This window comes from Aethalodelphis obliquidens, unplaced genomic scaffold, assembly GCF_003676395.1.
Source record: "Aethalodelphis obliquidens isolate GAN/ISIS:26980383/991018 unplaced genomic scaffold, ASM367639v1 scaffold42, whole genome shotgun sequence".
Lineage (NCBI taxonomy): Eukaryota > Metazoa > Chordata > Mammalia > Artiodactyla > Delphinidae > Aethalodelphis > Aethalodelphis obliquidens.
This window is the reverse complement of record NW_020837986.1, coordinates 13,350,910-13,364,417: the sequence shown is the minus strand read 5'-3', so window position 1 is coordinate 13,364,417 and position 13,508 is coordinate 13,350,910. Positions and strand designations below refer to the sequence as shown.

The following is a 13,508-nucleotide window of genomic DNA, read 5'->3' as shown; positions in this document are numbered from 1 at the left end:
CATTATGAAAATGCATAAAGAGGTAAAACATTAGTGCCATTTATCTTAGATCTCAGATTTATCTTAGTCTAGGGATGCCTAATCTAGAAAAGAAGAGCAGATAGAATAGGAAGGTATAGGTAATCATGCAAATTTCCTACTATTTTCTTCACACATGATTTTGATGGATAAGCTAAAAGATGGCTAAAACTCCTTTGACTCAGAATAGTTAAAAGTCAATAAGGCCTTAGTCTATAATAATAATTTTTCCATGCAGGTGTTGCTTTACCACATATATTTTAAAAATAAATTTATTTATTTATTTATTTTTGGCTGTGTTGGGTCTTTGTTGCTGTGCATGGGCTTTCTCTAGTTGTGGCGAGCGGGGCTACTCTTTTTTGCAGTGCATGGGCTTCTCATTGCGGTGGCTTCTCTTGTTGCGGAGCACGGGCTCTAGGCATGTGGGCTTCAGTAGCTGTGGCTCGAAGGCTCTAGAGTGCAGGCTTAGTAGTTGTGGTGCACGGGCTTAGTTGCTCCGCAGCATGTGGGATCTTCCCGGACCAGGGCTTGAACCCGTGTCTCCTGCATTGGCAGGCAGATTCTTAACCACTGCGCCACCAGGGAAGCCCCACATATATGTTTTAATTTTTATAGTCTCATCCCTTAGCAACTTCTCCCTAAAGACATTCGGCAGTTCTTCTCTTGACTTTATAATATCATTGTATATTGAATTTAAGTAGTGGTCCAAAATGGCCATGTCTTCATGTACATTGCCTTCTTTCCTTCTAATTTTTAATGAAACTCTGTCCATTTTAAAAAAATTAACTAATTTTATTGGGGTATAATTTACATATAGTAAAATGTACAGCTCTTGAGGGCACAGTCTGATTAGTTTTGACAAGTCTATAATGCAACCACGATACCAATATAGAACAAATTCCATCACCTCAGAACATTCCCTTATTCCTCTCCCTTTAAATTCAACTTTTACTGTTCTTTCTGCCTTCTCACTTTCCCACCTCCCACCCAGAGGCAGCCACTGTTCTGATTTCTGTCACCATAGATTAACTTTGCCTGTTCTAGATATTTTTATAAATGGAATTGTATAGTATGTACTCTTTTATATCTGAGTTCTTTCACTTAGCATGTGCTTTTGAGATTCATTCATGTCATTGCATATATTAATATTTTGTTCCTTTTTATTGCTGATAATAAATTCTGTTGGATGGATATACCACAGTTTATCCATTAACCAGTTGAGGACATATGAATTGTTTCCAGTTTGGGGTTATTATAAATAAAGGTGCTATGAGTAGTTTGCCTATAGATTTTTGTGAGGACGTGTTTCTCTTGGGTGAATACCTAGGAGTGAAATTGCTGGACCGTACTGCTAAGTGTATGTTTATAAGAAACAGAATTTTTCCAAAGTGACTGTACCATTTTACATTCCCATTAGCAGTATATGAGAGTATCAGTTGCTCCATATCCTGGCCAACACTTGGTATTGTCAGTCTCTTTAATGATATTTCATTGTATTTTTTTAAAAATAAATTTATTTATTTTTTGGGTCTTTGTTGCTGTGCTCAGGCTTTCTGTAGTTGCAGTGAGCAGGGGCTACTCTCCGTTGTGGTGTGCGGGCTTCTCATTGTGGTGGCTTCTCTTGTTGTGGAGCATGGGCTCTAGGCGCGTGGGCTCAGTAGTTGTGGAATGCAGGCTCAGTAGTTGTGGCTCGTAGGCTCTAGAGCACAGGCTCAGTAGTTGTGGCACATGGGCTTAGTTGCTCCGCGGCATGTGGGATCTTCCTGGACCAAGGCTGGAACCCGTGTCCCCTGCATTGGCAGGCAGATTCGTAACCACTGAACCACCAGGGAAGTCCCTCATTGTGTTTTTAATTTGTATTTTTCTGATGACTGATGATGTTGATCACATTTTCATTTGATTACTGGCCATTCATATATCTGCATATACAGTTGTTTTTTTAGTCTGGCTCCCTGGAGTCTCCCCTGTGCCTGAAAATGTTAGTGGTCAGCCAAGACCGAGTAGAGTTTATACTGAGGCTTAAGTGTTCATCCTCTCTGGTTCTCTTGCTTCTCATTTTGCCTCTAAATTTCCAGTTGTTTTGCCAGCCCTAATGTTTGTCTTCTGATACCTAAAGCTAGTAAGACTTTAGCTGTGTGCCATTCTACTATATACACATTGGGGAATGCACTGAATCAAATAAAAACCAGTGAACTCACCAGTGTCTTACCTAGTGCATTTATGTCTTTTAAGGATGGACACCTCACCAGTTTCTGCTTTTTCACTGGGCCCCCCAGTCTCCTCTAAACATGCATAGTTAGCATATATAGTAATACATAGGAATTTGTGCAGAGTTTTGGCTCAGACTTTGGGTGATACCTTTTCTGTAGCTCTTTCACTACCGAGACTTTTCTCCTATTTCCAGCTGCTGTACTGGCCTGAATTCTATCTTCCGTTATCTACGGCCAATGAGATTAGAGTTTTCTGCTGCTGGAGCTGCCGCATTTGGGGTGTGCCCTCAGGCAAAAAAGCTACTAACTCATAACTCTTAACCTTTGTAGTTGCTTTTCATGGATAAATGTTTCTCTTTTTTCTGCCTGCTTTTGGTCACTTTTCAGTGCCTTCAAGTAGTCATATTTTTATATATTGTGTACATTTTGTAATAATATGCAAGAAGATTTGCATGATAAATGCACTCTGTATTACTCCATGTAATTGTTTTTATGAGTACTTTTAGAGATTGATATGAAAATATTTGCAGGTGAAAGATCTGAAATTTGGGATTTGCTTCAAAAGCTAGGCAGGCGTGGATGGAGGAAAATTGACAGTGTGATTGGCTATAAGTTGAAATTTTTAAAGCTGAATGATGAGTAGTACCTGGTGGTTCATTATATTATTCTCTTCACTTTTTACTAAGTTTTAAATTCTTTATGATAAAGATTTAAAAATTAGTTACTCTACGCAATCTAATAACAATTTGAATATATACTAATACATCTTAAGACTTGAGAGAAATTAAACAAGATCTAAATAAATGGCAGGACATAACCATGTTCATGGTTTGAGAGACTCAGTAATGTAAATATGTCAAATCTCCTTATCTGATGTATAGATTCAACGCAATCTCTACAAAAATCCCAAAGGTTTTCAGTTTGGACATTGATAAATTGATGCTAAAATTTATACAGAAATGCAAAGGTCCAAGAATAGTCAAAATACTTTTGAAGTGTCTAGTAGATAGCAATATTATAAAGACTTTGTGGTATTACCCAAGGATAAATGAGACCAATGGAATCAAATAAAAGCTTACTCTCTCATATATGGACACAATATATGACAAATGTTGTACTGCAGACCTTTGGGGAGAGGGTGTTTTTATTTTTCCCCCTTCAATAAACAATGATTGGACAATGGATAGCCACATAAAACAAAATGGGAATTAGCCCCTACTTCACTCCATAGAAAACAGAAAGTACAAGGTGGCTTGTAGATCTAAATGTGAAAGCTGAAGCTCATGTAAGGAAATATAGGAGAATATCTTCATGACCTTGGAATAGGGAAAGATTTCTTAAATAGAATCCACACAGAAAAACACTGACATGCTTTTAGGGAAGGAGGTTGTTGTATTTGAGCATATTTGTCTAATCAGATGATACCATAAGGAGAGTGAAAAGCCAAGCCTCAGATTGGGAGGAGATATTTGTAACACTAAAAACCTACAAAGGACCTCATATTCACAGAATATAAAGAATTCCTACTAATCAATTAGAAAAGGATTGACAATGCAGTAGAAAACAACCAGGAGACTTAACTAGCACTTTATGAAAGAGGATGGCCAAATGGCCAGTTAACATGTGAAAAGGTGCTCAGTCTCACTGGGAAAAGCAAATTAAAACCACAATGAGTTTCTACTCTGTACCAATTTATATGATTAAAATTAAGTCATCCGACAATACTAACTGTTTTGGAGAATGTAGAGCAGTGTAGACTTTGTAAATTAGTCAGTGTAAGCATAAATTGGTACAAGCACCTTGGAAAATAACTTTAGTTGATAAACCAATGTCTATCGGTGACCTAGCAATCTTACAACTTAACATACCCAACAGCAATGTGTACATCAAGAGACATTATGTGAGAATCAACAGTAAGCTGGGTAAATAATGGTATGTTCCTACAATGAATGTTACACAGCACTGAAAGTCAGTGAATTCGAACTACGTGAGTCAGTGTGGTTGAACCTCACAAACATAATGTTGAGTAAAATAAACCAAGACAGAAAAAATGCTTGCAGTAGTCTGATTATTACATAACGTTTTTTGTTTCCTTTCCAAACTAACAGACCATGTTTATGGAATGCATGTTTGTATGGTAAAATGACAAAGAAAAAGTAATCATTACTGTAAAAGTCAAGATAGCATCTGCTGCCAGTGTTTTGTTTCTTAGTCTATGTGGTGATTTCATGAGTCTTCACTTTGTAATCACTTAATTTTTGTTTTGTGTACTTTTTGTTATGTGTTATATATTTTAACAAAAATAGGAGGCCATGGCTAAAAGAAAGTGGAGAAAATAAACACTTGGTAGTAAATTTCCAGGAGATCTGATTTCTAATTTTAAGTCTGACAGCAATTAGCTGTGTAACAGGGTCAAGTCACCTCATCTTCTTTTACTTTTACTCATACTTCCAAAAGGAGGGAGTTGTACTAGGTGATTGCCAGTGCTCTTTTACAAAATTAAATCAGCTCTATTGAGGTCTAATTTACAAACACCAATGCACTTTAGTACCAACATTTTATGGTGAATTTTCAAAAACGATCAGTAAGATGAGAAGGTATTAGATTTTTAGAGCAGAAATAATGCCACTTTTTTTTTTAGAGCAGAAATAATACCACTTTTTATAGCCCTTTGTAGTTTGACATATTTTCACATTTCTGAGGAGTATTTGCACATATAGTAGATGTATTCATTACAAATAAGTTTTGTCAATTCTTCTACCATAGAAGATCTCTTAGACTCTCTGCTCAGAAGAATTTGGAACAGAAAGAAAAACACCATGTACAAATGAAAGCCAAGAGATGTGCTACTCCTGTAATCGTCAATGAAATTCCACCCTCCAAAAAAATGAGAGTGTAAGTAGCCACAGCTTCTGTCTGCTGACATAGATTTTTACTCCGTTTGCTCCTATGGTAATGGCAAGCAGAATACGTGGTGCTTGTTCTTATTTTTATCAGTTAGGAATGTATTTTGCTGAAGGTAATAAGACCTCTCTATTTAACTAGAGAGGTTTAAAGAATAGTGATTTATTTGCTTCACAGAAGTCTGAAAGTAGTTTGCTTTGGTTCAATGACATCTCTTTGAGTCTTAGGGGTTTTTTTCATACTTGTTGCTCAAGATGGCTGCTCTGTGTTTCTTAGCTTCTTCTTAGTGCTTGTTGCCTCATTATCTGAAGATAGCTACTATATCTCTAGGTATCATATCCATGTTTGAGAGAAGAAGAAGGGTCTGGCAAAGAAAGAGGGGCAGCACCCATATCAGGAAAGTGAAGTATTTTCCAGAAACGCTTATGTTATGCCTCAGTTGACTGAACTGTAAATTAGATCCCCTCTAGTTGCAGTAGAGACCGTTGAAGCAAGTACAATACTTTTGCCTTCATACATTGCTGCCCCAAGCAAAATTGGGGTTCTGTTAATAAGAAAGAAAGTAGAATAAATATTGAGGAGACAACTAGCTGTCTGGCATTTGTTCATTTGATGATGAGCAGTTGGAATCTCTTCCTACCCTCCTGAACCATCACCAGACAGCTCTTACCCTGACTTCTATTGGCATTCTCAAAGTTTACCCATTGTAGCCATTGGAATATATGATCTGATGATACTATTGGAAGAATCTTGCTGTTGAAACATGGTTTTTGTCCTAAAGAATGAGGAAATTTAAGTCATGTGTGGTAGATCTCGGGAGGAGGGTAGAGCAGGATATGCTGTAGGGAATTGAGAGGATATTTTTTGTTCTTTTCAACTCAAGTTCTCACAATAAAAAGAAGCCAGAGGAAGAGGAAGAAGGCAGTGCTCATCAAGATACTTCTGAAAAGAATGAGTCTTCCCCAGAGAAAGCCAAGGGCAGACATACTGTGCCTTGTATCCCACCTGTAAGGTATGATTCTATCCTGAATTTCAGCTTTAGAGTCAGTAGAGTAAAATTACAAATGGGGGGGCTTCCCTGGTGGCGCAGTGGTTGAGAGTCTGCCTGCCAATGCAGGGGACACAGGTTCGTGCCCCGGTCCGGGAAGATCCCACATACCGCGGAGCGGCTGGGCCCATGAGCCGTGGCTGCTGAGCCTGCGCGTCCAGAGCCTGTGCTCTGCAACGGGACGGGCCACAACAGTGAGAGGCCTGCGTACCACAAAAAAAAAAAAAATTACAAATGGGTACATCTACAGTCTGTTTGATGCACGTGGAGCTTGGGAAACTCTGAAAGCCGTAACCATGGTAAGGTAAATTGTTTTATGTCCTTGTGGGTGCTTGAGTGTTACAGATTGAAAAAAATTAACTATTAAAACAAACGTAAAAGAAATATAGAAGGAAAAAGTTAGTGAAGGTTCTTACTACCTAAATTGAACAGTTTTTATTTTGCCAAGCTCCCTTCTGGACTTTACTCAAGTAAAATACATATTTTTACAATCAGTGTATAAGCAATCTTTGGGCTCTGCTTTATTCACTTGCTATGAGACTATTTTATTTTCTGTACTGCTACAAAATCTTCACATTTACCCTTTTTTTGATAGATTGTTAGCATTCTATCAGATTATATTTAACTATTTCCTGTTGAAAATGCTGTTTCCGATTTTTCACTATTATAAGGAATCAATGAACATCTTTACAGGCAGATCCTTTTCTTTGACTAGTCTCCTCAGGATAAGGAAAGAGAAATTCCTTGATCTAAGATTATGGTCAGTTTTCTGGCTATTGATATTTATTGCTAATTTTATTTCCAAAATGAATGTGTGAATTTACAGTGCCATCAACTTTGAATGAATATTTTTATTTCCTTGTAGTCTCATCTGCATTGAATTTTTTTTACTTTAAAAATTGTTTCAAATTTAACTGATATGTTGATGGCATCAGATTATTTTAATTTTTATGTGTTTGCTGACAAGATTGTATAACTATTATTGTAAGCATCTTTTCCAAAGTTCCTCTTGGGTGAATCATCTGTTTTCCTTTTCTGTTTATCTATAAGTGGTCTTAGTGATGTTCTCATTACTAAGAATGGCTACTTTATTTTATTGTTATTGTTTTTTTAAGAATGGCTACTTTAAATTGAACTTTTGCTATGTGTCCAGTATTTCAGAAACATTATCTGATTTAATAGTCACAAGTATCCTGTGAGAACAAGTATTCATATTACCCATTTTACATTGGAGAAAACTGAGGCTCACAGAGGTTAAATAGTTTTCTCAAGATCACATAGGCAGAAAATGAAACAACAGGGTTGGGATTTGCATTCTGGATGGCTTTACTCCTAAGTCTGTTCTCTCTATCACAGTATATATTTTATGTATATTAACCTCTTGCCATGTTTGTTGAAAATATTACTACTGGTATTTTAGTTTTTCTTGTGGCATAAAAGTTAATCATTATATAGTCAAATTTGTGGATATTTTATAATATCTTCTATAGTCTATTTTAGCTGTTTTTTCAGAAACTTTTTCAATATTTTGGAATAAATTTTGTATCTTTTTTTCATAGTGTTATCTAAGTTAATATCAATTTATTAGGTAATACTTTTTGGTTTTGATGGTTATTTTATCACAGGTTAAAAATCTAATCTATATAATGCCTTTAGATTTTTTTAACCACTGAGTCACTTTCTCCTCTCCTCTCCTCTCTCATCTCCTTTACTGATTTGCCTTTTAGGCAGAAGATTCTAAAAAGTACTGAGGAGCAAGAGTTGGAGAAGAGAATGAAAATGCAGCAAGAGGTGGTAGAGATGCGGAAGAAGAATGAAGAATTCAAAAAATTTGCTCTTGCAGGAGCAGGTCAGCTTGGTTCTGATTGAGTCTGATTTATGAGGGGGTGCTTCTCATAATCTTGGTAGGGTTTTTGAAGTCTCTAAAGCACAAAAGTCTTTCTTGGTCAGTAGTCAGCATTAAAAGATGTGTTTATTTAGAAACCTGGACATGGGTACCATTCATATCCCAGTGATCATTCCCTAGAACATTTTACATATGTTGGTCCTTTCTTAGAGCATGCTGTTCCTCTCCATCTCTAACTGAAGAAGTCACACCCATCTTTTGAGGCCTTTTTCCATGAGTCCTTACCTCATTTCTCTAAGTGGAGTTAATTCCTCCCTCCTTTTTTCTCCTAATTCTTTTTCTTTGTATTAGAATAAGAAGGAACTAGGATTGAGACAGAAGATAGAGCAATTGGGCAGACCAGCTTTTTGTTGTCTTCCCATTTTATCCTAGTCAGAGGAAAAGACAGCTGAGTGAATCCAGTTGTAGTTATGGAGGAAAGTATACCTGAGAGAGCTGAAGGGATCAGAGTTCTGCTTTGCTTTAGCATAATTATCATTGGTGGAGTCAAAGCTGTGAAGCTCTGCTTACTGGGTTGAAAAGCATCTCTGGAGTTTATAGGGTATCCCTCTTAGAGATGCTTAGTTAAGTGCTTTTAAAGTCAATTCATAGCTTTTCCTATCAAAAGTATTCCCGTTTCTCTGTCTCCAGAGCTATGACCACAACTGGGAGGTGGGATTCTTCTCCCCTGTGCTACCTTATAACAGTTTGCCTCTGACCGAAAGGCCTCAAACCCAATAGTACTAAATGAATAAGGCACATATATTGGTGTCCCTGAGGACTGTTTCAAGTGTTGGCTTATATGTAGAGAGTAAACAAAGTTAGATCCATGGTAATAGAAATACCAAAAGGACTGGATAAAAGGGGACTTACTTTATGTTCTCTATTCTTAGTGTTATCTGTGTGTTTTACTCTGCTTCTCACTCAGGGCTCCCTGTGAAGAAATCAGTGAGCCAGGTAACCAAATCAGTTGACTTCCACTTCCTCACAGATGAGCGAATCAAACAACATCCTAAGAACCAGGAGGAGTATAAGGAAGTGAACTTTACATCTGAACTGCGAAAGCATCCTCCGTCTCCTGTAAGTTGATAGACTGAATTAATATTCTTGTTAATAATTCAGTGAGGATTCTGGTGTAATATTTGTGGTCACTTAGTTACAATAATATAATTGAGAGGAGCATATGTTTTTGAGTTAAGATAGGTCTGAATCCTCACTTTGCCCCTGTTAGCTGTGTAATCTTGGACAAATCACTCTATGTCTCTGGGAAGCATCTTATCAAGTTGCTGTGAAAACTGAATTGAGAATGTACACAAAACACATAGAATTATGTGTGGCAAATTGTAGGTACAGGCTTGTTACAGCTTGTGCTATAACAAAATTTTTGAAAAAATCTTGTGTCTGCAAAATTGTGTGCAAAATATAACAGGGTTTATGGGGAAAACGGGATTGGGGCAGACCACTCAAATCCAGTTTTGTTACCAGAGCACTAACAAAAACAGTAACAATCCTAAATAAAAATCCTAGCACTAAGAATTTCTCCTTGCATTTGCAGTCACCATCATGACTTGCTGAAGTCAGTCCTTTGCAATCTTAAATCCTGGGGTTGTGCTTCTTCCTTTGGGACGTAAGTCCTTGAAGAGTTTTGTTTCCAATCAGAGACCAATTTTATCAAAATTAATGACCCAAAGAGTAGGCTTCTTCATCAGTCAGTTTTTGGTAGGATGTGTGGACAGAATTTGATTCAGGCAGCTGCCTGACCTGATTCAGGTCCAGAAGCCCAATTAAAAATTTTTAAATGGGACTGGGGATGGGATACCTTTGCAGCTTTTTTCACTTCTAAGAAAACTTGCTCTTGATTGCTTCAAAACATTAACATGCTTGGGAAAAATCACCTTATGTACTCTTACAGAACAGATAATTTGTTAAGTTCTAGATGCTTTCTCCCCCTTTTCATTTTATTGTTATTTTTTAATTTTTTTGGCCACGCTGTGTGGCTTGTGGGATCTTAGTTCCCCAACCAGGTATTGAACCTGCGCCTCCTGCAGTGGAAGCACAGAGTCCTAACCACTGGGCCGTCAGGGAATTCCCCTCTTCCCCTTTTTAAAAGATGGGAATAGACTGTTTATAACCCTTGCTCAAGGACTGACAACTTAAGAAGAAGAATAATCTTGGCTTTACACAGGCCCTTTTTCTTTCTTTGTTTTTTTGTTTTTTTTGCGGTACACGGGCCTCTCACTGTTGTGGCCTCTCCCGTTGTGGAGCACAGGCCCTGGACGTGCAGGCTCAGCGGCCATGGCTCACGGACCTAGCCGCTCCGCGGCATGTGGGATCTTCTCAGACCGGGGCATGAACCCGTGTCCCCTGCATCGGCAGGCGGACTCTCAACGACTGCGCCACCAGGGGAAGCCCCGACCCTTTTTCTTTTGATCCTCTGTACTGAGTCTGTGGCTTGTGGTAGATCTGAGCTCTTCCATAACACTTCATTTGGGGAACAACTTCTTTCTTTTCAGGCCCGAGTGACTAAGGGATGCACCATTGTTATGCCTTTCAACCTGTCCCAGGGAAAGAAAAGAACATTTGGTGAGACGGCTTCTACGTATGTGCCCCTTGCACAGCAGGTCGAAGCCTTCCATAAACGAACCCCTAACAGATATCACTTGAGGAGCAAGAAGGATGATATTAGTAAGTTTCTTTCCAGTATCATACCTGGCTGGAGCCTCCCCTAGAATTCCCTTTCCTTACATCTTAGGTGCAAATTTGCCTTTAGTTGAAATCCTCACTTTTGAACTAAAGCATGGCATGTGCCTGTATGCAGACAACAAATGTATACATAGTTGAGCATTTCTCAAACCACCCAGCTATCTGTCCACTTATACCCATCAACCACCTCGATCCTCCTGATCAATAATTGGCCAAGGGGAATTAAGTTAACCTGAGATGTCATTACACATCAAGGCTATCTTTACCATGTGTCAGTGTGCATTTACTCACCTACAGAAAATGAAAGCATTCCATTCACTTAAGGTTGTGTGCTTTTTGTTCAGCAATTCAATAAATGTTTTACCACTACAAAGCAGACACTCTGTGTGGTGTAGGGAGTATAGAAGTGAGCAAAACGGACTTGGTGCTACTCAATATCAAGTTTCTAATTCAGTGAGACAGATAAACAAATAGGTCATTACAAATTATGGTAAGTGCTGTGCATGTGGAGGGAGATGTAAGAATCAAGGGAGGTGCGAGATAGGGAGAGCAGGTCTGTATGCTGAGAAGTCCTTAGCAGGGAAAGAAGATGAAGATAGAGGAGAGAAAAGAGATAACTGATGATTAAGTCCCTGTGCAGGCAGGTAGGAGAGGGATACTTAACACAAGTGGAGTGATTGTTCTTTGAAAGGAGGGTGGAAGAGAGCAGTGGGTGCAGGTGCTGCTGAGTTTGATCTATATTTCTGTTTTTGTGCCAGTACCATGAAGAGGCTGTCTTTTCTCCATTGTATATTTTTGTGCTGTTGAGTTTGTAGATTTGGTGGTGAACAGATAAGAGTAATCTAATCTAATAGCATCTATCTTTATGAAAATAATTCCTACGAAAAGAAGCTAAAGAAGTTTCAGGAGTGGAGGTGTGGTATACAATAGTTGTCAAGAGTGTAGGGTAGTATTCTGGATAAAGCAGAATCCGTTTGTTTTGACTTTGAAGGTTTCTAAATTTTTTCTGCCTTTGCATAGGCACTGTTTAGTGCTATGTTAGGTAGCCAGATGAATTCCTTTAAGGACAGCATTTCCTAATATTGTTATTATGTTCTAGTAACCATTTGTCAGATTTTATATTATGAAAATAATGAAATGTCTTTCTTTATTCTAATGGAAATGTAAATATTAACCATGACTTTCCAAATAATACATGACTGTTAGAGTCTTATATACATTGCTCTTAGAATCTTGGTCCTGGCAAATAGAAAAATTATTTTCTGCAATTTTTATTTAAAACTTTGTACCGTTATAGCTCAAAAATAGTTATATGTATACTTGAAGGCTGGCTTATTTCTAAAATAAGTAGATTTGGTTTCCATCTCCCACTGTTAGGTAATAAGGTCTAAATTAGAGGATTCATTCTGTGTAATTATGAAAATTGACAAGGTTGCTCCTGGCCAGATAAATCATTATTTTCTATGAGTGGTGATGATGATCTTAATATTGATGCTTTGACATAGTTTTTTCTTACTTTTTCCATTTGACTTTCTGTGAGAGGTGGTCTTGATGTTTTGATGTAGACACTTTTAGGGAATACATAATATTGGGAGTTATTACTTGGTCTTTAGAAAGGCCTTATTTTAAAGCTGGAATAAGTGAAAATCTTATTTGTCAATAACAAGCAAAATAGTTAGCACTGTCAATAGAAAGTCAGTACAGGCCTGTGTAGTGAAAAGGAATCCATCAGACATAAATGGATTTCAGATTCAGAAGACGATAGCAGAGTTTACCCAAGGGCTGCCTTCATCATACCCTTCAGTAAAGAGTGACAGGGGAGAAAGGACTGAATGTTTATCAGATTGACTGACATGAGCTGAGCTGAGTGTAGAGGGCCAGCCACTCTGGTTTGGCATCTCTGGGCTGCCTAGCTGAGTCAGCACCTACAGGTATACGGGGTCTTGGAGAGCTAAGTGAATGTCTGTGATCTTGGTTTACAGCTCTGTTACCCTCCAAATCTGTGGCCAAGATATGCAGAGACCCACAGACTCCTGTGCTGCAAACCAAACAGCGTGCAAGACCTGTGACCTACAAAAGTGCAGCAGAACAGGAGGCTGAGGAGCTCGAGAAACTGCAGCAGTAAGTTTCACTGCCAGTGTTTGAGGAGGAGTTCCAAGAACGTGCCTACTTTCTTTTCAGTTCTGTAAGAGGGACAGTTAACTATTTTTCTTGCCTTGGGAATTATGGCATTTGAGCTACAGGCTCTGCCTTGCCACTGTGATGAAAGGATTGAAAGTGGGAATATGGAGCTGTCCTGAAGTGTAAACTGGTAAAACACTATTGTGGAGGTTGCAGTGGGAGAACTTACTTATGATTCCAATAAGGAGTGTCCTCTGAGGTTAATTTAGGTAGATCTCACCTTTTTATGGCTACCCAAGGGAACTGGAACTTAATGTGATTAGTGCTAGAGTTTGTCTCCTGTATTCTTCTTTCTTCCTTCTTGTACTTTCTTTTTCTAAAAAAATTATTTATTTATTTATTTGGCTGCGCCACGTCTTAGTTGCAGCATGAGGGCTCTTTTAGTTGTGGCATGTGGGATCTAGTTCCCTGATCAGGGATCGAACCTGGACCCCCTGCATTGGGACCCCCTGCATTAACCACTGGACCACCAGGGAAGTCCTCTTCTTTTACTTCTTTTTAGAAGGGGGAGTTTCCTCTTGCAGAGAAACCACAATCTTTAAAGTGGTGGGAATATTAG

General features: G+C 38.3%; 1 protein-coding gene across 3 annotated transcripts in view; it reads left to right on the top strand.

The window, feature by feature from the left end:
• Positions 1–13,508, top strand: part of TPX2 (TPX2 microtubule nucleation factor) — a 59,558-nt gene that overhangs the window by 26,222 nt on the left and 19,828 nt on the right. For all 3 annotated transcript variants that reach the window (XM_027078636.1, XM_027078634.1, XM_027078635.1), the window contains exons 6-11: positions 4,995–5,123; positions 6,016–6,144; positions 7,908–8,029; positions 8,994–9,145; positions 10,579–10,750; positions 12,751–12,889. In XM_027078636.1, the coding sequence (XP_026934437.1) occupies positions 4,995–5,123; positions 6,016–6,144; positions 7,908–8,029; positions 8,994–9,145; positions 10,579–10,750; positions 12,751–12,889 (843 nt within the window). The remainder of the gene's footprint in view (positions 1–4,994; positions 5,124–6,015; positions 6,145–7,907; positions 8,030–8,993; positions 9,146–10,578; positions 10,751–12,750; positions 12,890–13,508) is intronic.